This window comes from Somniosus microcephalus, chromosome 12 (assembly GCF_052327205.1).
Source record: "Somniosus microcephalus isolate GS21.2 chromosome 12, FLI_Smic_1.0, whole genome shotgun sequence".
In the NCBI taxonomy this organism is placed as follows: domain Eukaryota; kingdom Metazoa; phylum Chordata; class Chondrichthyes; order Squaliformes; family Somniosidae; genus Somniosus; species Somniosus microcephalus.
The window spans coordinates 25,143,837-25,169,529 of NC_140998.1; the positions used below are offsets into that span (position 1 = coordinate 25,143,837).

A 25,693-nucleotide genomic window follows, 5' to 3' on the forward strand; every position below is an offset into this window, starting at 1 on the left:
GGCTTTTCTGTTCCAGATTCATCACATTGCACAGAATGGGGGACTATACAAAAAGCCATTTAATCAATCCTTTGAGGAAACTCCCATGCTCGTTGCCGTGTTGACCTACATGGGCTATGGAATTCTTACGCTGTTTGGCTACCTCAGGGATTTTCTTCGGGAGTGGAAGATTGAAAAGTGTCATCACGCTACTGAACGGGAAGAGCAAAAGGTAAGTGCAGGATTTCCAAAAGTTTTGCTTTGTGTTATCGTAGTTTTAAAATGATGGTGATAGATCAATTAAAAAAATTAAAATAAAATAAAAATGCCTTGCCTCATGTTGCAGAATTGCATGCTGCAGGCTGGGTCACTGAATTACAATGCCTCATGTTGCAGAATTGCATGCTGCAGGCTGGGTCACTGAATTACACTACCTCATGTTGCAGAATTGCATGCTGCAGGCTGGGTCACTGAATTACATTGCCTCATGTTGCAGAATTGCATGCTGCAGGCTGGGTCACTGAATTACACTGCCTCATGTTGCAGAATTGCATGCTGCAGGCTGGGTCACTGAATTACACTGCCTCATGTTGCAGAATTGCATGCTGCAGGCTGGGTCACTGAATTACACTGCCTCATGTTGCAGAATTGCATGCTGCAGGCTGGGTCACTGAATTACACTGCCTCATGTTGCAGAATTGCATGCTGCAGGCTGGGTCACTGAATTACATTGCCTCATGTTGCAGAATTGCATGCTGCAGGCTGGGTCACTGAATTACACTGCCTCATGTTGCAGAATTGCATGCTGCAGGCTGGGTCACTGAATTACATTGCCTCATGTTGCAGAATTGCATGCTCCAGGCTGGGTCACTGAATTACATTGCCTCATGTTGCAGAATTGCATGCTGCAGGCTGGGTCACTGAATTACATTGCCTCATGTTGCAGAATTGCATGCTGCAGGCTGGGTCACTGAATTACATTGCCTCATGTTGCAGAATTGCATGCTGCAGTCTGGGTCACTGAATTACATTGCCTCATGTTGCAGAATTGCATGCTGCAGGCTGGGTCACTGAATTACATTGCCTCATGTTGCAGAATTGCATGCTCCAGGCTGGGTCACTGAATTACATTGCCTCATGTTGCAGAATTGCATGCTGCAGGCTGGGTCACTGAATTACATTGCCTCATGTTGCAGAATTGCATGCTGCAGGCTGGGTCACTGAATTACATTGCCTCATGTTGCAGAATTGCATGCTGCAGTCTGGGTCACTGAATTACAATGACTAAATCGGGCTTCATTTTTATTGCATGAGGTTCTGGAATTTAGTCCATTTTTCTGTGAAAATGAAAAACCAGTGACCTTGCCCATAATCTACAAAGGGGCTGCTATTCCATATGATCAGGGCCAATGATTTATGGTGGCTGTATTGTTTAAATTCAACTTGTAGAGCATGTTTCTGCAATATTTGTGAAAGCAGTGAACTAGTGGCCCCGGTCGTAGGTTCGGGTTCCTGCTCTATTTATTAATCGGTCTCAGCCGCTCCGTGTAAATTGCTGATGCATTTCATTGTGTTTCTACTACTAGCTCACAAACATGACAGACGACCAACTTTAGTAAAATAACAAATGAACGAGGCCTACTCTTCTCCCTTAGTGTCTTGGCATGTTATATCCTTCGAAAATGGGTTTTTGACAAAATGGTTCATCAATGCACCCTTGGCTTGTGGCTTTAGCGATGAAGGAACTGGCAATGCACTGATTTACAGAAGTAATTTGGTCACTAGTCACAGATAGTTGTAACTGATTTCACATCCATGTGAATAGGCAAACTGAGCCTTGCCTCCGCATCTCCTCTGAAAGGCAGCACCTGTGGCAATGCAACATCCACAATCTTCTGACTCAGTTGAGGTTGTTGCCGACTAAACCAAGCTCACTCAGAAGGTAAAGGAGACATTTCTTTTCTTTCCTCCCCTCCCTTTCTTTCCTCAATGTGTTGACTCCTTGCTAAGGAATGGCTCCTTGCGCACTTTGTTGCCCTCCGTTAGCGCATCCAGGTAGCCATTCTTTGCCGACATTCAGTGTCAAGGCTCACAATGTGGAACTTGCTGCCACATGGAGTGGTTGAGGAGAGCAGCATAGATGCATTTAAGGGGAAGCTAGATAAGTACATGAGAGAGAAAGGAATAGAAGGATATGGTGATGGGGTGAGAGGAGGCTTGTGTGGAAAATAAACACCAGCATAGACCAGTTGAGCTGAATGGCCTTTTTCTGTCCAGTATATTCTATGTAATGTTGCACAGACGTCAATTTGACGTCTCTTGCCTACAACCAACATATGTGAAATGGCTTAAAACTAATTAGGTTTTCAGGCTGCAAAGTCATTCAGTGTAATTAACACAAATCTAACGTTAATTATAAACTGGCTCCGTACAAACCAAAAGCATTGGAGGGGGTAATCGGTTTAGCCTCTTCTTACAAGCTTCTGCCAACCCTACCTATTCCTAATACTTCTAAATGCTAATCTAAGCAGCTCTTTTCTGGCAGATTCAGCCAGACATGTCAATGTTTTTGTTAACTGGTTTTGTTGATGGGTCTAAAAGGATAGTACTGTCTGAGGCACCTTAGAGACTGCTCGCACAGCAGGTTCTTCCTCCAGCTTTATGGTGTCTTTCTACAGACTTTTTTTTTGGCAGATTTTTCTTCCCCCTCCTCATCTTGAAAGGATCGACTCTTGCTGGGACATGGTTCCATGAACACCCTCCACTACCTTGTCCAAGTGACTGTTCTCCACGTGTAAGCCTAGCTAGTAAGCATGGCCAGGTCATTTGCTTATGGGGAAACATCACAGGTCAACCTTGATTCTGGCCTCGAGCCAGTGTTTTCCACCAGAGGTCATTTGCTAGTGATCTGGTAGGAAATCCTGGCTGATTTCCATACTCTAGCTTCAGGCATCAAGGCCAATGTTGTTCTACCTGTTTACACCCCAGTTGAAATTGGCCAACTCAGCGCAGACTGTGAACCTTCTGGTCTATATGGCTCAGTTATGTGTTGACTTTACCAACTGAGCTCAAGGATTCTATACTACACAGAGGAAAAAAAAGAAAGACCTGTTTTTATACAGCGCCTTTCACGACCACCGGATGTCCCAATGCACTTTACAGCCAATGAAGTACTTCTGCAGTGTGGGAAACGCGGCAGCCAATTTGCGCACCGCAAGCTCCCGCAAACAGCAATATGATAATGACCAGATAATCTGTTTTTGTGATGTTGATTGAGGGATAAATATTGGCCGGGACACCGGGGATAACTCCCCTGCTCCTCTTCAAAACAGTGCCATGGGATCTTTTTACGTCCTCCTGAGGGAGCAGACGGGGCCTCGGTTTAACGTCTCAGCCGAAGGACGGCACCTCCGGCAGTGCAGCACTCCCACAGCACCGCACTGGAGTGTCGGCCTAGATTTTTGTGCTCAAGTCTCTGGAGTGGGACTTGAACCCACAACCTTCTGACTCCGAGGCAAGGGTGCTACCAACTGACCCACAGCTGCCATAACTCCTGTATGTGATGAGTTTTCCTCATCTATTTAGCCAGAAAACTGTAGCCATCACAATGCCCCGATCACACTATCTGAGCTTTCACAGTTTCATTTGCTCTCAGTTGGAACCCAGTTTGAAAGCACATGAGCGATAGCCCCACTTATAATTCAAGTAGTACAATATCTGTACATCTAAGTTTTGTCATATTTAAAAAAAAAAAAAAAAAAAAAAAAATTATCCAACCACGGAAATATAGTCATAGTCATACCAGCACAGGAGGAGGCCATTCGGCCCATTGAGTCCATGCCGGCTCTCTCTAGAGCGATCCAGTCAGCCCCATTCCCCCGCTCTATCCCTGTAGCCCTGCAAGTTTATTTCCCTCAAGTGCCTATCCAGTCTCCCCTTGAAAACATTGAGTGTCTCCTCTTCCACCACTTCTGTCGGCAAAGAGTTCCAGGTCCTCACAACTCGCTGTGTAAAAAAGTTTTCCCTCACATCCCCCCCCCCCCTGTATCTCTTGCCCAGAACCTTAAATCTGTGTCCCCTAGTCCTTGTACCATCAACTAGTGGGAACAGCCTTTCCCTGTCTAGCTGCGGGGTGACCACCTCTAGAAACGTGCTATCCACGTAACTCTCAACCTCGCGGATGCACCGCAGTGGCTCCAGCCGCCGCTCAAGCTCTGAAACCCAGAGCTCGAGTTGCTGTAGCTGGTGACAGTTCCCACACGTGTTCGTCCAGGTTATGCAAAGCGTCCAGGACTTCCCACATGGCACAGGATGTGCACTCCATGGGACTGAGCTGCCCTGCCAGGCCTCTATTTAATAGACTAAGAACTAACACAGCAGAAATAAACTTAAAACTTAACAAAAAACACTCCCCAGCTACTCCCCAATCAGCTCCTTCCTTTGTGCTGATGTCACTTTTTTTACTTTGACGTCACTTTTTCCAAAAACTACCTCTGTTGAGTTGCTGCCGCTCCTTTTAACTGCTCCGCCATCGCGGTGCTCCCTCCAGGTCCGCTCCTTCCGGTCTCGGGCTCCTGCCGCTCGGGACTGCTCCTTTTAACTGCTCCACTCTCGCTGTGCTCCCTCCAGGTCTGCTCCTTTCGATCTCTTTGGGTAACCAAGCTGCTATATTTTATGCAGCTTACATTTATATAGCACCTTTACTGTACCACCGCAAGCAGGGCTGTTTGAGTGATGATGGAGCTCCGGGGTTCCTGGACTTCACTGCTGTGTTTGTGTCTGTGGCCTGCAGACCTTGTGTGTTTTGTGTTGCATTGTTTGGTGCTCCCAGTGTCCAGAGCTTGGTGAGAAAGGATCCTGATAACACTGCTGTGTTTGGAGCAAAGGTGGGAGGAGGCTCAGATAATCTCCCAGTTGGTAGCCTTCCATAGGGGTAAGAGAGCACACATGCATACTTTTTTATTCATTCCTGGGATGTGGGTGTCGCTGGGAAGGCCAGCATTTATTGCCCATCCCTAATTTCCCTTGAGAAATGGAGGAACAGGGTGCTGTTATGCTCCAGATCAGCAGCCTGTGGAAACACTTAAAAAAATTTGTTTGACTGATTTAATGAGGTCTGAATTGCCACTAATGGGATTTCCTGGGGTGGATCCCAACAGGAACGGGTAGGAGCAGGGCTGAAAATGGGACATGCCAGCCAGTCATGTGTGCTTCTGCTGAGAGCTGGCAACACGGCTTCCAAATTGGTAGATCTGCTGTTTCTACCAGTGGGTTTTTCCAGAGGTGAATTCTTTCCATTAATACTACATATCTCGCTCTGCTGGGTGCGAGAGAGGGGGGCATGGCTGCCAGTGGTGGGGTGAAGGGAGGGATGGGGAGCAATGCGCAGGAATGGCGAGTTCTGGGGGGTGGGGTGGTTGCAGTGTTGGAGGAGGTTACAAGGAAGGGAATTAAGCACAGAGAATTTTAAATTTGGGGTATTGAGGCTCTAGGGGCCAGTGTAGGTCAACGAGGATCGGGTGATGGGCGAGTGTGACTTGGTGCCTGAGTTTTGTAAGAGCTGAAGTTTAGAGGGTGGACCATCGGAGGTCGGCGAGGAGAGCGTTGTAATAGTCGAGTTTGTAGTTGACAAAATCACAGATTCAGCAGCAGATGGTCCAAGGTAGTGGCAGAGGCAGGCAATGGCTAGGGAGGTGGAAAGGGACAGTCTTTGTGACAGACGATATGGGGTTGGAAAGCACACTCCGGATTGATTGGGACACCGAGTTTGCGAACAGTCTGGTTCAGCCTGAGACCGTAGCTAGGGAGGAGGATAGAATCGATGGCAGGAGCCGAAGACGATGGCTTCCGTTTCCCCATGTTTAACTGAAGGATGTTGTAGCTTATCCAAGGCTAGATATCAGACATAAAAACAGAAAATGCTGGAAACACTCAGCAGGTCAGGCAGCATCTGTGGAGAGAGCAACAGAGTTAACGTTTCAGGTCGATGACCCTTCGTCAGAACTGGGAAAAGCTGGAGATGGAACAGGTTTTTAAGCAAGGGCAGGGAAAGGGGGGAGGGGAGGAATGAACAAAAGGGAAGGTCTGTGATAGGGTGGAAGGCAGGAGAGATTAAGAGACGGAAGGGATGATGGTGCGAGGCAAGAGGAGATGGTAATGGGACAGGTTAAGAAACAAAGGATGGCTCTAGATGAAGTGTAAATGGCGATGGCAGAATGATCGACAGCTGCCATGTGGGAGAGAGAAAAAAACAAATAAATAAATGAATAAATAAATAAATGGAATGTTGAGTCCAGAAGGCTGTAAAGTGCCTAATCGAAAGATGAGGTGCTGTTCCTTGAGCTTCAGTGGAACAGTGTAAGAGGCTGAGGACGGTGAGGTCTGAGTGGGAGTGGAGTGGAGAATTAAAGTGACAGGCGACCGGAAGCTTGGGCTCACCCTTGGGGACTGAATGGAGGTGTTCCGCAAAGCGGTCACCCAATCTGCGCTTGGTCTCCCCAATGTAGAGGAGACCGCATCGTGAGCAGCGAATACAGTATACTAAATTGCAAGAAGTACAAGTAAATCGCTGTTTCACCTGGAAGAGGTGTTTGGGGCCCTGGACAGTGGGAAGGGTGGCGGTAAAAGGGCATAGATATTGGACAAGCAGCCTGACAACACTGAGACAGTGGAGAGTGCCAGTGCATAAAGGGACAGTCATCACCCAGGATCAGAGGGCCAGTGTCATCAGTGTGAACTCCCGCAGTCTGAACTAAATGAGTGCCAATGTAAAACTGCCTAAACACCTAGTTTACAAGTCAGCTGTGCAGCACAGCTCCCAAGTGGTCTTGCTGCTGCCAAGCCAGCAGCATTATACTGCATGTTTGGTGTTAGTGCAGTGGGGAAAAAAAGTCTTGTTATATTGACAGTTAATGTGCAGGATAATTCTCACTGACCTTCTGAGGTGAAGAACACAGTGCTTGATCTTGAACTCGCAAAAGAATTACTGGAGTCGAATCTAAAATGCCCTATTTTTGGAACACAGCCTGCTGCTAAAGCTACAATCTGAAAGAGATGTTGAAGGTTAAGGTGTAATCCATCAGAATTGATGGAGGGTCACACCTGAAACCTTAACCTATCTTTCTCTACGATGCTGATTAACCTGCTGTGTATTTGCAGCCTTGTCTGGGTGTCCCTGATCTACCCCTTCCCCCCCCCCCCCCCTTTACCCCCCACCCCCCCAACTTCTGACTTCTTGTTCAAGAATGGATGTGATGTGCTGCCCTGTCCTCGGAAGAATGCTGAAACAGGAGGAATTGTCTATTTAAGGGACACTTGCAGAGATTAGATTATCTCTGGTCTTTCAAATAATCAGGATCGAGTGCAAACCAATATGGTGGGTATATTGCGTTTAATCTGAGTTTAAGGCGGAATAGAACACTAGCTATACAGCAAAAACATATGACCGTGACGAGCAGCTAGTACCGGTCCCGATCGAACAGATGGCTGGCATGAGCGAACAGCTCTTCGGCTTACAGCCTTTCCCCCTCTCTTTCTCCTAGAACCGCCAAGAGTGTTAGACTAGGGTCAGCATGGGTCCACTCTGAGTGTCAGACCATCAAGTCACTCTCTGAAGCTCTTCACTCCACCGTCTGCACCAAGGGCTTTTCAGGTCTTTCTCTTTCCCTTTTTTAGGGGTGGACCTCGGATCGAATATTGGCACGGCCATTTAACCTGTAAGGGTTCCTCTTAAACCAAGGTGCCCAATGGTATGTCGAGTTCTTTGTCTTAACTTTCAGATGAAAGCCCTCCCTTAAGGGGTCGCATGCTTTTCCCTCCATGTCTTTCCTGTTTATACATTCTGAAGGCCCATCCCTCTGAGTTCCTCATATCTTCCATCCTTATCCTCCCTGGTACAACCAGTCGTACCAGGCTCGGTCTTGGACCCTTTTAATCAGAGGCCCATGCTAGAGCTGTCTACCCAACCTTGTACTAATTAACTTTTACATATCTTTGCAAGAAGTTCTGTTAAACAAACTCCAATTCCTACCTTAGCATTGTAATACGGTTATTAGTAATAATGGAAGAAACATAGGTTGGGCCCTAGTTGGCCAAATTAAAGATACATTAAACAAAGTCAAAATCCTAACTTGCAAACAGCAGATAGCTAGCCTGGGAAGCAAGGCCAGATGTAACTGCCCCTGTGTGGAATGTTATGTATACACTTTGTTTCAAGCTCTAATATAAGTTTCCAGGAAAACAGAACTTATACAATAACCCCTTACTTCTAACACACTGCTGTAAATATTCTCAAAAATACATTTTTGCAGATCCTGAAGGCACCTTTTGAGCCAATTACAGAGAGACATAAACACATTTTGGCTTTCTATATGTCGCAAGCAAGGTTCCAAAGCTTTTGGAGTGCAGCTTAAATAAGCCATGGTGGGTTGATTTTAAATCTGTTTTAAAATCAAAACTCTTGTACTTTCTTTTGGATTAGCTCCAACAAAAATGTTTACAATTGTCAAACTTCTGAGTCATTTGAAAGGATTTCCTCCCAAGTTTCATCGTGTGCTAATTGCAGGATATGTGCTTCCGTGCAATCCCTTGCAAATCTTTGTACAAACACATTTCCCAAAATCTTGGCATTCTGATTTTCACCTTGAATTGGTTAAGCTGCCAGACCTCTGTTACAGTGCAGCAATAGCCCAAAGCCTAGGGTTTGCTTCCATTTTGTCATTTATAGTAATGGTACCTTTCTAGAGTTGAAATGACTAATCTGCAATGACCAGATAATCGTAAGTTCTCTAGTTTTACTATCAAAACTATTTTGTTGCTGCGTTTCCTACATTACAACAGTGACTACACTTCAAAAAGTTCTGCATTGGCTGTAAAGCACTTTGGTACGTCCGGTGGTCATGAAAGGTGTATAAATGCAAGACTTTCTCTCCCTCGCTGCTTTCTATTATACTTGCTCTAGCGCTCTCTAGCTCTCTTTGCTTGCCCTTTCTTCCTCTCCCAAACACCAATCAAAAAATTCTGAAAATCTGTAGCACCAACACGTTCTAACTTTTTAAGTATACTCTTCGTGACATCGGATTATGTTTGCCTCCCTCCAAAGTAAGACAGATCTTCATTTGCCAATTTAAAAGCTCTCTGCACAGACCCGAAATAAAAGCTGTCTGCATGGAACCCACATGTTGGGAACCGGTGCCACTAGCACAGGTCTCGCACAGCAGGCTGCAGCCATAGTTACCAACTGAGAGTCATTAGTATCGGAACTGTTTGGCACGGCATTTTATCAGGTTAAAATATGGAAATGAGCACAGTGACCTGATTGGTGTCAGACTTGCCAGTTTCGTCATTGCTGAACTGTGACTTTAAACTCAGAAAACACATTGCAGGAGTAACTGGTGCAGAGATGCCATCTGCTGCATTGCAAATATTCCTTGGTGCCCAGCAGGGAGTTGGTTGTGCCTAATACTCCCACTGAGGTGATGGTGCCCATTTTTAAAAGCAAGTTCAATTTGCTAACAAGTGCTCAAGAATTATCACTGAGTTGAATGCTTCTTTAGGAGGGGGGATAAAACACATTAACCTTTTGAAAGCTGCAGCAAATCTATTCAGTCCTTTGCTGATGGCCTGAAACTTCTTGCATCTATTTGAGTTGGGACTGAAAGGGTGGGGAGGAGGTGTAGAAAGAGGAGTTTGTTGGAGGAATAACAGTCGACTGAGGAAGGACCAAGTTCAAGCTCTCTTTGGGAGTGATTTTAAGCCTCTTACATCAACAATCTGACTCCGGGAACATGACAGTCAGGTGGAGACTATCCGTGTGTCCATTGAATCGTTAGCAGAGAGAGGTGCTTGCTTTCCATATCTAACCCTCTCTCTGGAGACTCACTGCTGGAGATTTATGTTGGTGTGCGATTGCTATTGGCACACCAGCAGTATGAAACTGGATGATGACTATTCCTCACACAAATTTCTCAGACCTACGGTTACTGTAAGTAATATTTTGCAAATGTCATACTTCCTAATGGAGATGTTGGTGTTATGAACTCTGCTGATGTTGGGCCCATGACTACCTATTTTTAGGCTGCATTAGCAAATGAAAATCCACTCGTGTGGATTCTGATGCTGGTTTTGGAGTGGGAGGGGAGAAAGGGGAAGGATAGTCTATCTTATCATTTGTATCCAAGCTTAACAAATGCAGAACTGGATAAATGCTCAAAGGAAAACATCATGAAATAATTAAAATGCTGAAAAAATGATGATACAAAACAGTAGAAAATGTTTTGTTTTTTCTTGCACTGCAGTATTGGGACCATCAACCAGCAATTGGACTAGTAGCCCTGAAAAAACAACCCATCTCTCATTGCACAGCTCATCAGAAATTTCTATTGCTATTTACTTCTATTTTGTAATTAAGTTGAGATATTTGGATTGAGCCACGAAATACAATTTCCTTTTGGGTTTCCGACAGTACAATGTGCTATAATTTATCATTGGATCTTCCACACTGCCAAAATACCTGCAATGTTGCAAGTTGTTCCCGGAATAAAATGTCCCAAAATACTTGTGAAGTTTCCCTGCGGAAAGAACAGCACACTGACTTTGGAGCTGTGTTGACGCAGCCTGGCCAGAAATAATTGACCCCTTGACATCATCTATTTTGATAGCAAAAAGTAACTGAGAGAAGACTGAATCTGCCTTTTATGATTTTGGTCATTTTCTTAATTCCTATAAAGACCTTGGGTACCTTAAAACTGTAACATTATACTTTATCCAGGTTTGAGCATTCATAAAATAGGTATGACTGAAGACATTTAGCTTATCCAGCTAGAAACACGTACAGATCCATTTCCCCATCTCATCTCCGTACCCCCAAAAAATCTAAGCTTCTAACTGCTTGAATTATTGCAGGAATTTTGACCTCCACAATGGCAAGGCCATCCCACCTGTTGAGTCTATATCATGTCCATTCTAAATTTGCCTTTCACCAGTTTGAGCCCATCACGGTTTACTTTGCATAGTATTTGTAGCACAGAAACAGGCCATTTGTCCCAACAGGCCTGTGCCAGTGTTTATGCTCCACACCAGCCTCCTCCAACCTCCTTCATGAAACCCCATCATGTCCTTCTATTCCTTTCTCCCTCATGTGCATATCTAGCTTCCCTTTAAGTGCACCTATGCTATTCACCTCAACCACTCCTGGTGGTAGCAAGTTTCACATTTTAACCACGACTAACTACTTTTTAAGTGTAGTCACTGTTGTAAGAAATGCGGCAGCCAATAACTTCAAGTAGAGTTCCAAATGTATCTTTTGTATCATTTCTTGTACACTAGTCTTATTTTTCTAGTCTTTGGTTATAGTACAGTCATCTGATGCTGAGAATCCATCTCGTGGTTCTTTATACTGCCTCCCAAGGCTTGAATGAATCCCTCGTGCCTGTGACCATAATTATACGCAATGTATAAGTTCATGAAGCTTGCTCCTTTTATATTGTATGCTGGACTAATGAATCAGGGGCTGGGGGAGAGGGATACCATGCCCAGCATTGGCCTGTCGGACGCCTTGCTCCAAGGTATGACGGTCCCAGTTGTTTCATATACGCACCTGGGAATCCTGGTGGATGTCAATGTTAGCCTGCCATACTACTGCAAGATCATCCCAAGAAGGGGCAATTGCCTTGTTGGTCTTTCTCGTTTTTCTTCAATTTCTACCCTGTGGAGATAACATGCTGAAAGATATCTTCTGTCTGCCCCCCCCCCCCCCCCCAAAAAAAAAAGAAATTGGTGTCACTTCATCCTGTCTGCTGCATGCAGGCTCTTGTAACAGATGCTGACAGAGCTCGACTGAACAGTTTTATAAGTGAAGACTACGTATTTGAAAAGCAGAATATTATTACAGGCCTTGGGAGCAAGTGACTGATCATAGTCAGTCAGTGATGATGGTACTTGCCAACAGACATAACCTCTAAGTGGTTGACACTAATATACGTCACAAACTATTTGATTTAATGTGCTATTACTTTCCTAGTTTCAGGAGACAATTTATACCGGTCACCTGGCACTACTGTTCCCCATCTATCTTATCTGATTCCACTCTCGTAAGACACCATTTGGCATTATGGAGACCCATTCTTTTTCTCACATGCATCCACAGAGTAATGGCATCAGGTCTCTGATTCAATGAGTGTTTAATTGGGCACCTTTAATGCTATTTCATGTCAATAGCTGGCAGTGTATTCAGTGGGCCGGAAGCCAAACTGGACGATATAGACGGGTTGGTCAGATGGGCAGAACAGTGGTAAATGGAATTTAACCCTGAAAAGTGCGAGGTGATGCATTTTGGGAGGACTTAACGAGGCAAGGGAATACACAATGGGCCTTAGGGAGGACCAGAGGGACCTTGGTGTGCATGTACATAGATCCCTGAAGGCAGCAGGACGGGTAGATGAGGTGGTTAAAAGGGCATATGGGATACTTGCCTTCATTAACCGAGGCATAGAATATAAGAGCAGGGAGGTTATGATGGAGCTGTACAAAATGCTAGTTAGGCCACAGCTGGAATACTGTGTGCAGTTCTGGCTGCCACACTATAGGAAGGATGTGATTGCATTGGAGAGGGTGCAGAGGAGATTCACCAGGGTGTTACCTGGGCTGGAGTGCTTCAGCTATGGAGAGAGACTGGACAGGCTGGGGTTGTTTTCCTTAGAGCAGAGAAGGCTGAGGGGGGACCTGATTGAGGTGTACAAAATTGGGGGGCATAGATAGGGTAGATAGAAAGGAACTTTTCCCCTTTAGTAGAGGGGTCAATAACCAGGGGGCATAGTTTCAAGGTAAGGGGCAGGAGGTTTAGAGGGGATTTGAGGAAAATCTATTTCACCCAGAGGGTGGTTGGAATCTGGAACTCACTGCCTGAAAGGGTGGTAGAGGCAGGAACCCTCACAACATTCAAGAAGCATTTAGACGAGCACTTGAAACGCCATAGCATACAAGGCTACGGACCAAGTGCTGGAAAATGGGATTAGAATAGTTAGGGCTTGATGGCCGGCGCGGACACGATGGGCCGAACGGCCTTTTTCTGTGCTGTATAACCAGACCCGTGAGGAATGGCTTCTGCTGCTGGAGTAACAAAAGTCAGGTCCTTTTATAACTAAGTAAATGTTGGGCGATGTATACCATTCCCATTCAACTCTCGATAAAATCTGCTTGAAGCGCAGTTTAGTTCCTTCAATTCTTTATTGAAGTTGCTTTGGAACATGTAGAATAAGAGTTTCACTGTTTCTACATCACGGCATCGTGTTTTGGCAATACACATGGAGAAACAAGGGATGTGATTATTTGTTTCATATACTTACTATGCAGTGAAAGGTACTGAGACAGGTGTGGTATTCGTTCTTGAGTTGTAAAGAATCTCAATGCACTATAACAGCATTTGGACCACACAAAGGTGCTGGTGATTACCACTTTGCTTCTCCAGAAGTGGGTATACATGCAGACTGGACCTTTTAAATGGGGAAAAAATATGCTGTAGGAAATAAGTTTTTTTTTGCTGGGGAGAGAGAACATTTGGAATATTTTATGTCACAATGACTTTGAAGCTGCCCTGGCCTATTCTCAAGAGCAAGCAGCGGCGTTTGTGGGATGTGTACATTTTGGCATCCGTGCAAGTCCTAGATGCTGGTTTTTGAGTTTCTTGGTGGACTTGCTCCCTTACCTCCTGAAATTCTACACCGTTTGATGATGTAGACATGATGGGAGGTCTCCATGGGGAGGAAAATCAATGAAAGGCTTCCAAAAGGTTGGAAATCTGTTAAAACAGTGTGATCATATAACACCTCCAATCAAACGGTGCAAATATTTCTGACTAAACTCTGCATGATTTTTAAAATGGGGACTATTTTATTGGTAAATACTATATTGTGTATATAATTGGATTTTTGATTTGTCTCTTTTTAAAAGGTCATGTGGTAGACAACACGTCTCAATTCCTTACTGATTTGCTGAGGGGCACAGGCAGCACTGCTGCTCATTATTGGGCACTAGAATATTGCAAGCTTGAGTGTTTCTTTGAAAGGAATGAAGGCATTCTTGTGTTTTATTTGAATCTAGTAAAGTGGTGACTTCAATTTACAGGTCATGAGTTAACTCTTTTTGTTTGCTAAGTTCACAAACTTGCAAATGTTGCCCAGACTTCTCTTGCATGTGTTTGTTCTGCAACAGTCACAAACTCTAAATTCACTTTTACCAAACTGAGGTTAGATTTCACAGAATCACAGAAACCCCACAGTGCAGATAGAGGCCATTTCAGCCCATCGAGCCTGCACCGACGCATATCCCACCCGACCCCTACACCAACACACATCCCACCCTATCCCTGTAACCCCACGTATTTAATCCCCCTAACACTAAGGGTCAATTTATCATAGCCAATCATCCTAACCCGCACATCTTTGGACTGTGGGAGGAAACCGGAGCACCCGGAGGAAACCCACGCAAACACGGGGAGAATGTGCAAACTCCACACAGTCACCCGAGGCCGGATTCGAACCCGGGTCCCTGGCGCTGTGAGGCAACAGTGCTTAGTTTGCTTAGTTTAACTGTATAAATCCATACAGTGCTTTTCTGTAAATTATTTTAAATTGCTTGAATTCTGGACCTTCCTGTGTGCAATAAAACAGTGAAATAGATGGCCTTGAAATAATTTTGAACATCTTCCTCTAGGACTTTGTACCATTGTACCAAGACTTTGAAAATTTCTACACCAGAAACCTGTACATGAGAATTCGAGACAGCTGGAACCGGCCCATCTGCAGTGTTCCTGGGGCAAAGTTTGATGTACTGGAGAGGGTCTCCTATGACTACAACTGGACATTCAAGTGAGTTGGCCTACCCACACTTAATGTACACACTAATTTTGTTCAGGGCTAATGAGCCGACTCAGCTATTTGTTAACTGAAGGCTGTGGTGTTGGACTTGAGTGTTTAGTTTTCGTTGTGACGCAGGTGTGTGTGTGTTTAAGAGGAGTGCGATATGCCTGAGTGTTTAAACTCAAACTGAGGCTCAAACAATAACAAAAAGTAAGATTGTAATTTCCCTGCCCCCCCCCCTTTAAGCCATTTAACTAAAAGTTGTTAATTGTATTTAGGGGTAAAGATTTTTGTTTCGCTCACAGGAGACTGATTTCACTGGGGTACGAGGTGGGGGAATGTTCCTGCTGCTTTGATGCTACCTTGGGTGTTGTCAGTCAGGATCAGATTATGATGATTGGCCTCCTGTTCAGGGACAGGACGTTGATAAACGAATGACTGCTTTAGCAAGAACAGCAAATTCACTGGGGGGGGGGCGGGCGGAGAGAGGGAATAAACGAAGTTTTTGTATTTGAGCAAGCTACGGAAAATCCATTCTGGGTACAGAAAATCCGTTCTGGGAGGTAGAACAACACCTCTATTTATATAAAAGCAAAATACTGCGGATGCTGGAAATCTGAAATAAAAACAGAAAATGCTGGAAATACTCAGCAGGTCAGGCAGCATCTGTGGAGAGAAACGGAGTTAGCGTTTCAGGTCGATGGCCCTTCATCAGAACCTTCTGGCGAAGGGTCATCAATCTGAAACGTTAACTCTGTTGCTCTCTCCACAGATGCTGCCTGACCTGCGTATTTCCAGCATTTTCTGTTTTTACCTCTATTTATATACCGCCTTTAACACATAAAAATATCTCATGGTGCTTCACAAAGGCACGGGGTGGGGGGAGAAATGGGGCAATGAGCCAAAGATTAGGAGGGCTGACCCAAGCTTGGTCAGAGGTGGGTTTTAAGGAAAGTCTTAAAGGAGGAGTGGGATTTAGAGAGGCAGAGGTGTTTAGGGAGGGGAAATCCAGAGCTTGAGGCCTTGACAGCTGAAGACATGGCTGCCAATGGTAGGGGAAAGTCAGAGGTTGCACTAGAGGCTAGAATCAGAAACGGATAGTAATTAGGCAATTTGTAACTGAGAGGTTCGCGAGGCAGTGGGGATGGGAGGCTATGCAGGGATTTAAGCACGTGGATGAGAAATTCAAATTTGAGGTGTTAAGCAACCGAGAATTTAGGTCAGCGAGGACAGGGGATCATGGGTTTGATGTGGGAGGTGTTACAGGCAGCAGATGGGGTTGAAGTTTAGAGGCTGGAGGATGGGAGGCATTGGAATAAAGAAGTAAGAAACAACTTTCATTTATAAAGTACATTTCTCATCCTCCGGATGTTCTGAAGCTTTTTGCAGCCAATTAATTATTTTGGAAGTTTAGTCACTACACTGCTGTTTTGTCGGCAGCTAATTTGCACACAGCAAGGTACCATAAACAGCAATAAGATGAATGACTAGTTAATCTGTTTTTGGTTCCAGTTGAGGATAAATATTGCCCATGACACCAGGAGAACGCTCCTGCTCCTCTTCCAATAGTGCCGCAGCATGTTTTGCATCCACCTCAGTTTAATGTCCAATACAAAAGACAGCACCTCCAACGATACAGCACTCCCTCAGTACTGCTCTGAAGTGTCAGCCTTGGTTATGTGTTGAAGTCCTGGCTTGAACCCACAATTTTCTAACTGATCCAAGGCTGATATTTCTAATCGTTTCTGGAGTTGACTAAGACGTGGGTGAGGGTTTCAGCGGCAAATGGAAATGAGGTAGGGATGGAACTGGGTAATTTTATAGAGGTGGAAGCAGGACGTTGTGAATAGGATACGAGGTCAGAAGCTCTGATAGGACATTGATGATGCAAGCCGGCTGGTTTGGCCCAAGATGGTGGCTGGGAAGGGATGGAGTTGGAGGCGAGGGTATGGAGTTTTTGTGGCTTTGGTCTACCTAGCGTTTACATGAAGGAAATTGCAGCTGATTCCAGGCACACAACAGGTGGGCGGGAGAGAAAGAACAAGTTACTTTTATCTCAAGTATATTTTGTAAGGTGATATTTAGATGGTATTGCAAACGAGTCTGAGGTTTGCATCAGTAAGGTATGTAATATTTTTTATATTGAGTCAATAATTGAGTTTATTCAGATGGGCAAACAGCTGTGCAATGTAGGCTACAACAGGACTGGAGTAAACATCAGAAACTGCACGCAGCTCCCAGACTAGACTTAAGCAATGTCACAAGATCTAGCGCATTAAAAAAAAATTTTTTTTAAATCAAGGGAATATAGGAACAGGAGTAGGCCATTCAGCCCCTCGAGCCTGCTCTGCCATTCAATGAGATCATGGCTGACCTGTGACCTAACTCCATATACCCGCCTTTGGCCCATATCCCTTAATACCTTTGGTTAACAGAAAGCTATCAATCTCAGATTTAAAATTAACAATTGACCCAGCATCAACTGCCATTTGAGGAAGAGAGTTCCAAACTTCTACCACCCTTTGTGTGTAGAAGTGTTTACTAATTTCACTCCTGAAAGGTCTGGCTCTAATTTTTAGACTATGCCCCTAGTCCTAGAATCCCCAACCAGCGGAAATAGTGTTTCTCTATCTACCCTAGCTGTTCCCCTTAATATCTTGAAAATTTCAATTAGATCACCCATAACCTTCTAAATTCTAGGGAATTTGTGTAATCTCGCCTCGTAACTTAACCCTTGAAATCTGGGTACTGACCAGACCTAAAGTTTTTTTTTTGCTCATCCCTATGTTGCTCAAACTGAAAATCAAATGTACAAAAAAATCGTTTCTGTTGGACCTGACTCTTGAGCAATGTTCCCTGTTTTTAAAAAAAAAAAAGAAAAAAAAAAATTTAAAATTTAAAATAAATGCATTTGGGGCCCCTTTAAGATCCCTTCGGGCTGCGCGGGACCCCTAGAACAAGGGAATGTTGAACTCTTGAACTGTGTGTGTTTATTATACAGTGATGAGGATCAGCACAACCATTTTCAAACCTCCTTTGGTTTGATCTTGCTGTGGGAGAACAGCAAGATGTGAACTGCAGGGTACCTCTGCGGGGGTAGACTTGTCAGCATTTAATGTGACTATGCCTTGATGTAGTCATTTCCTGATTGTGGCAAGCTGTTAAGAAAACAATGAATCAAGATGGTGATATTTTGATGTATTTTAATTGAAAATAGGTCATCAAGAAATATTACCAAGGGGAGATATTGATTGTGTGCTTGTATAGTTTCATTTCATTTTGGACTGGCATTTTTTTGGTTTTAAAATCATTGTTTAAAATTCTGAGTTTAATAAGGTCCTTGTAATTTATGCATCTTTTGGGCTGTGCTGTTCTCTGCAAATAATACACGCACACCTTTTTAATACCAGCCGCAAACGTGCTGGAACCAATAAATGCGGCATTTAGGAGGTGGGGGAAATGAGCCGATGTTGTATAGAGTGGCCAAATCACTGCTTTTCAGCTCAGCAATGCTGCAGAGTAACTCCTAGCCACAGTGAAGAATGGAATTCTCTAGCCAATCAACAGCAGACAATTCTGTAAACTGCGCAGTCTCGGAGTTGAACTTGGGACCTGCATTTACCCAGTGAGATTTACTTGGAAGGGGAGAGCCTGGTTGGCTGCTGTTTAATGTGCATCTCTTAATCATGTTCCATCATCTCTACATGTACAAAACTAATGGGACTTGTTTCAATGTATTCAGTACATCAAACTTGCATTTATATAACCCCTTTAATTGTGTTTTGTCTCTACCATTTAAGACACATTACAGTGATATAACTTCTCTTTGACCTGTATGGAGTTGAAATTAAAAGGGGCCCATCATTCATACAGTAGCCAGTGTTATTGAAGTGTGTAACAGCAGTGATGTGATGAAAGTACTATTGTTTCTGGTCAAGACAGGTCTGTGACTTATCCCCACTAACAACATTCAAGACGGTCAGCAGGGAAACAATCGACAGCATACGGAACCTAATTGAATTTTTTTTTTTTTTTTTTTCAAATCAAATCAACTTTTATTGTCATCGTTAGTGCACAAGTGCAGTACAACGAAATGTAGGCTTGCGGCTCCTGAGAGTGTACATTTAGATTAAGACATTTAAACATTCAACATACATTTGGCTTGTAATACATTAACATAAACATTACCATAATAAAGTGCATTGGCAGATGTGCAGGCTTTAGAGTTTATTTGTGAAGTTCAGTAGGATGACAGCCCTGGGAAAGAAGCTGTTCCTAAATCTGGTCGTCCGGGTGCGAATGCATCTGTAGCGTCTCCCAGATGGCAGGAGGGCGAACAGACTGGCTGGGGTGGGTAGGGTCTTTGATGATGGACCGTGACCTCCGTAAACAGCGTTTCTGGTATATGTGCTCTATGGTCGGTAGCCGGGTGCTGGTGATGCGTTGGGCAGTTTTGACTACCCGCTGCAGGGCTTTTTTATAGAAAGTTTAAGTATTTATACCAACTATACATAAATGTTAATTTTTTTTTTGATTGGTGTGCGCAATTAGGCTAGTGTTTCAGAGAGGGTGTTTTGTCACTTATGTAGAAATATAACCACAGGGCATGATGCCTGCTTACACCTCCTGGAACAGCACATTCAGGTTGGAGCACTTGGATCTGCAGGAAGGCTAATCCCAGGGATGATCTAATCGGGGTGTTTAAAATGCTGATGGGAATCAATAGGGTGGATACAAAAAATTATCTCTTGTAGGGAAATCCAGAACAAGAGGGCATAATCTTAAAATTAGAGCTGAGCCATTTAGCTGGGAAATTGGGAACCACTTTTTCATACAAAGGGTAGTGGAAATCTGGAACTCGTTCCCCTAAAGGCTGTGGATGCTGGCTCAATTAAAATGTTCAAGACTGCATTGGATAGATTTTTGTTAGATAAGGTTATCAAGGTATCGAGAGCAAAGGCAGGTAAACAGAGTTGAGGTGCAGATCAGCTTAATTGATCTAACTGAATGGCGGCGCAGGCTCAAGGGGAATGAAGAGCCTGTTCCTGTGTTCCCAGCGCTCCTCGATGCAAGTTGATTTTTTTCGGCCGTATCCCATCGCCCCCAAATTGGTGCTTTAATTTACACAAAAGCAGAAAATACTGAAGTGCACAAGGAGACAAGGTAGATGTAACAGTTCAGGTGTAGACTCAGTTCTATATATTTCCAACATTTTCAGTTTTTTGCAGTCCCATGCCCCATCAAGATAAAGCCATTTCAGTCATCCAGAGTCAGCAGCACGCATTCCTAGGTTATGTATAGCACAGCTAGATGCAGAGTAAAGTTCCCTCAACTCTGCCCCAGCATTGTGCCTCAGCCCCATCTCAAGAGCATCCCCTACTGCACCATTATGGCATTTTTTTCATTTCCCATAAAAAATCATTGTCACATTGCCAATCTGTGCCTAAGTTGGAAGCAGTTTTGTGATTTACGTCCATGCTCAATGGAACTGGAGTGTGACTGTCAACTCATTCCCCATAGGATCCTTGCAGTCTGCAGACAGAGGAGACGTGCAGTCTGAGCTAGAATTGAAATCGGGACCCAGAGGCAAAAGATCAGTTTTTAAACACACTTCGCTGCCATCGCTGATAGTTTTATTTATACTCCATGTTGAAACTGGGAATCCATGATTGTGATTTTAGAATAAAAAGTTTACTTGCCTAGTGTAATCTTACCACTCCAGTGATCCCACAGTAAGCCCTGTTGCTGATTTCTCTCTCTATCCTTATGCTGAATGATTGATTGTTTTACAAAATGTAGCTTTACTGACACATTAGCTGCTATGTGTAATCAGTGGACATTTTTTTAAATGTAGGTTTACTGGCACGGTCATCAAAGATGTCCTCAACATGGGTTCATACAACTACCTGGGCTTTGCTGAACATCGTGGCTTCTGTGCAGATGCAGCAACCAAAGCAACTATCCAATATGGAGCTGGTGTTTGTAGCACACGGCAAGAGATTGGTGAGTCACAATTTCGCAGGCACATAACTACAATTCCTTTTAACCTGTCGTTAAGCTTCTAGGGGAAAAAATACTGTTGTTGCCCCCAGCTGGTGCTGAATGATCTCTACTGGAAAATAACTTTCCTTCCATTTACTGCCTGTTTGTTGCATAGGTGCTTACAGGAAAAACTACTCTTAAGAAAACATACCTAGTGACATGAACAATTATACAGTGACGATGAGAAGTTTTTCCCCAGCTCTCACTAAAAGGATATTACAGCACGGACTGCTTATGGAGGAAATCATAGAAATTTACAACACAGAAGGAGGCCATTCGGCCCATTGTGTCTATGCCGGCCGAAAAAGAGCTATCCAGCCTAATCCCACTTTCCAGCTCTTGGTCCGTAGCCTTGTAGGTTACGGCACTTAAAGTGCATATCCAAGCACTTTTTAAATGCAATGAGGGTTTCTGCCTTTACCACCTTTTCAGGCATGTATGTGGATTCTTCAGTGTCACCCATGCTGCTGTGGTGGGAAATCTTCGTATGGTGATTTCCCTGTATTGACCGTGCTGCTGTGGAGAGTCAGCTACTTGTCCACAAGATGAAAGGGAGGAGAAATTGGAAGGTCTGTCCTCCTGAGTGTCTCTTGAGTGCTTAATGGCAAGTATAATATGGGAATGGTGGAAAGCTGAGAAGGCAGCGAGCAGTTGTTTGGGGGCAGAAAGTTGTGGCATCGAGACTACAAAAGGGAGAGTGATGGGAATGAAAGAGATGATTTGGAAAAAACCTCAGTGATAGGAAACCTCCTTTACCTCAGTTTTTGACTGTAGAGCTTGTCCTCTTTGGCACTTAATAATTGATCTGGACTAAGTAATTTAAATAATGTAAATCCAGCCCTGCTTGAAAGACATTACAATATCGGATGGAGTGAGGTGCATTGTTACTACTGTTGTAATGATGTGCAGTGATGACTTTTCTATAGTGACCTTTTTGTTTCAAACATCAAAACATTTCACAACCAATTAATTACTTTGCAATGCAGTGACGGTTGTTGCGTAGGCAAGTGTAAGCATTTGCTAAATGTGGTTTCAAGACTTTAATAAATACAAATGTGTCCAGTATTTGATTGGACGTAGATAAAAGATTAAATACAAGAGATTTAGGACAGAGAGCAGTCGCTGCAGGTGCAGCAGGTGGTTAAGAAGGCAAATGGTATGTTGGCCTTCGTAGCGAGAGGGTTCGAGTACAGGAGCAAGGATGTCTTGCTGCAGTTGTACAGGGCCTTGGTGAGACCACACCTTGAGTATTGTGTGCAGTTTTGGTCGCCTTATCTGAGGAAGGATGTTCTTGCCATGGAGGAAGTGCAGCAAAGATTCACCAGACTGATACCTGGGAATGGCAGGAATGATGTATGAGGAGAGATTGGGTCGATTAGGCTTATATTCGCTAGAGTTTAGAAGAATGAGCGGGGATCTCATTGAAACGTATAAAATTCTAACAGGACTAGACAGATTAGATGCAGGAAGGATGTTCCTGATGGCGGGGGAGTCCAAAACCAGGGGTCACAGTCTAAGGATAAGGGGTAAGCCATTTAGGACAGAGATGAGGAATTTCTTCACCCAGAGAGTGGTGAACCTGTGGAATTCTCTACCACAGGAGGCAGTTGAGGCCAATTCATTAAATATATTCAAGGAGTTAGATATATTTCTTAAGGCTAAAGGGATATGGGGAGAAAGCAGGGACAGGGTACTGAATTTGGATGATCAGCCATGATCTCATTAAATGGCGGAACAGGCTCGCGGGGCCGAATGGCCTACTCCTGCTCCTATCTTCTATGTTTCTATGTAAACTTTTCTTCAGGGTTGAGGCTGTGGAATGCTTTACTGGAGTTGTGATTGAAGCAGAGATCATGTCAACATTTGAGAATAGGTTAGATAGATGGTTGCAGGAAAGGGGAATAGTGATATGGAAACAGAGTGGGCAGGTGGGATTAGGACTACTGTTCATATGGCGGATAAACACCAATGCAGACTGGTTTGGCAGAGCGGCCCGTTTTCATGTTCTGATTTTCTATGTACTGTAAGTGTTCATACTGTAAAGAAGTTCCCAGAACACACAGCATGTTATTGGGCAGCTCTGAGTGACGGGAGTGGCTGCATTTTGTTTACAAAATTTAGGGCGACTTTTGTTTTTTCGATATTGTAGATGTACTCGGAAGGGATACGCAATACTTTGTACCTAAGTGACTCCAATATATGGACATATTCCCAGGGTAAACTTGCAGTTCCAGTCTGATTTTTGTTCTTGCTGATCATTTAATAAGATACGTATAGTGAGAGTAAAAAGGTTATTTTTTTGTACTGTGCTCAGCAGCTCCGTGTCGGTTGTTGACCATATTGTGGCTTTGTAGTTCAGTCTTGTGATGGTGCAAAGATCTATTTCTGTCTGATGATCTGGTGAATGCATTCCAGAGCCAATGTTTGCTGTTTTCGTTTTTTCTCTGGAGAATAAATGTTTTCTTAAACAACGCATCCATACAGTTGATCATCATCTGGTCCTTCCATCCTTGTGGTCTGTAGTGCTTAAATTTAAGCCTTGCCACATGAAAGCTGATAGACCAAAGTAAAACTGTACTGCAGTACTGCTGCTCTGCCACAAGAGGCACGGAATCATTTACACAAGTGGCTCTTGGGCAAAAATGGGTACTGTAATTGGGTATCTGCTTAGCCTCTTACAATTGTCCAATTGGAGTTATCAAAGGAAGAACTGTACTCTTATAAAATAATGCACATTGTACCAAAATGGAGGGCAGAGCTATAAAATGTTAAGTTCAGTTTCAAGTTCTCAAGATGGTTAATTCTGTCCACAGGTAACCTGGACAAACACGAAGAGCTGGAAAAGTTAGTGGCGCGGTTCTTGGGAGTTGAAGCTGCCATGGCGTTTGGAATGGGATTTGCAACAAACTCTATGAATATGCCTGCTCTTGTTGGCAAGGTTTGTTAACTAATGTTTCCTTACCTGCCCCCCACCCCAACTTTTTACACCTCTGAAGCCAGTGGCTTGTGTTGGAGTATAGTGGCATAGCCCACTGGTACCTCACCCAAGCGACCAATGTGTCAGCCTAGACAATGAATGGCAGGCTATGTTTGACTGTAGCCAAAGTCGAGCCTCGCATCAAGTCCACACATCTCTCTCCAGGGGTAGAGAGTAAGTGTGGGAACCCTTACTGGTTCCCTTTTTCTCTTCCCCTTGCACCTTCCCCAGCAAGCACTGCAGCATTAATGCTAATTGTGGTACTCGTGTACTGAGGTTAGCTAGTCCAGGGACAGAGTCTGGATCCTCATTACTGCACTAAGCTGTGTATTACCTACTGTGCCAACAGGGGAGCAGCTAACTGGCATTTTCAGCCACTTTTGGTTTTTTTAATGGTACGCTGATTTTTATTTATGGTGACTGAATAATGATTCCAGGCTCCTGTAGTTTAGTGGTTGTGGTACTGGATTAGCCACTCCACGATTGTAAATTGTAAAATTGAATTCAGGGCAGCACGGTGGCATAGTGGTTAGCACTGTTGCCTCACAGCGCCAGGGACCCGGGTTCAAATCCGGCCTCGGGTGACTGTCTGTGTGGAGTTTGCACATTCTCCCCGTGTTTGCGTGGGTTTCCTCCGGGTGCTCCGGTTTCCTCCCACAGTCCAAAGATGCGTGGGTTAGGTTGATTGGCCATGATAAAAAAAAATTGGCCCTTAGTGTTAGGGGGGATTAAATATGTGGGGTTAGGGCTTGGGTGGGATGGCTGTCGGTGTAGGGACCGGGTGCTAGGGTTTGGATGATCAGCCATGATCTCGTTGAATGGCGGAGCAGGCTCAAAGGGCCGAATGGCCTACTCCTGCTCCTATCTTCTATGTTTCATTTGTGGATTAGCACCTGGGGGGGGGTGGAATTGACAATGACCATCATTAGAAACCGAAGTGGTTCACAATACCCTTCAGGAAGGGAACCTGCCACCCCTAGTCTGGCCTACATGTGACTCTAGTGCTTGACTCTTGATGCTTTTGGCAGTAGCCCAGCAACCCCACTCAATTGTGAAGGAATTGGTTTGAAGAAAGTGACCCTCCACCACCACCTCCTCACTGCAACTTCTACCTCCCGAGCACAAATAGAACAATAAATTTTGCATATTTTGATAGCACTGGAATTTGGGGCTATTTGTGCATATACTTGAGGTTCATTTTTTACAGTTATTAATGAAGTTGAATTTGAAGTACAAGGAAACAGCTTAAATATCATTGGCCATTGATGCCGAATAATTGCACACTAGTGTGTTGGGGGCTGCTATTGAGGTGTAAACTGTGCTGTGTTTACACTTTTTTTTAAAAAGAGTTTAGACCTTTGAATCCAGCCATCCTCTGGGTCCTCTGTTGCCTGGAGATGAGAGATACAGATCAAAACAAGATACTGATGCAACACCAAAGTAATGCGGACAATCCCCCCATCTCTTCCAGGCAGCCCCAGAATTTGTTTGGTTATGAGAGATTTTCAGATTCACTCTGGTAGATGTGATTATAAATGCCAACAGCTGGCTGAAATGTCTGCTGGTCTCAACCACAAGAGTTGGCCAACCGAATCCTCAAATTAAGTTGCAACCAATAACAGTGATCCAAACTTTTTTTGTGGGGGGCAGGTGGGTGGAGGGAGATGGAGTTAAAATTCTTGGTTTCTACTGTGGCTGCCAGTGACGTGCTCGGAAACATCTTCAATGATCTGAGCTGGTCACGCACGGGTATGCGAGAGCAGTCTGGAAATGCCTATGTCCTTTATTCACTCCTCCTCCTTTGGCCACAGTAGAGTGGTTGAGTTTGGGCAAGTTTTAC

General features: G+C 44.2%; 1 protein-coding gene across 1 annotated transcript in view; it reads left to right on the forward strand.

Annotated features, from left to right (window-relative positions):
• Nucleotides 1–25,693, forward strand: part of LOC147109077 (serine palmitoyltransferase 2-like) — a 156,441-nt gene that overhangs the window by 48,123 nt on the left and 82,625 nt on the right. The window contains exons 2-5 of the mRNA XM_086002663.1: nucleotides 17–211; nucleotides 14,689–14,843; nucleotides 20,689–20,837; nucleotides 23,690–23,814. Coding sequence (XP_085858789.1) covers nucleotides 17–211; nucleotides 14,689–14,843; nucleotides 20,689–20,837; nucleotides 23,690–23,814 — 624 coding nt within the window. The remainder of the gene's footprint in view (nucleotides 1–16; nucleotides 212–14,688; nucleotides 14,844–20,688; nucleotides 20,838–23,689; nucleotides 23,815–25,693) is intronic.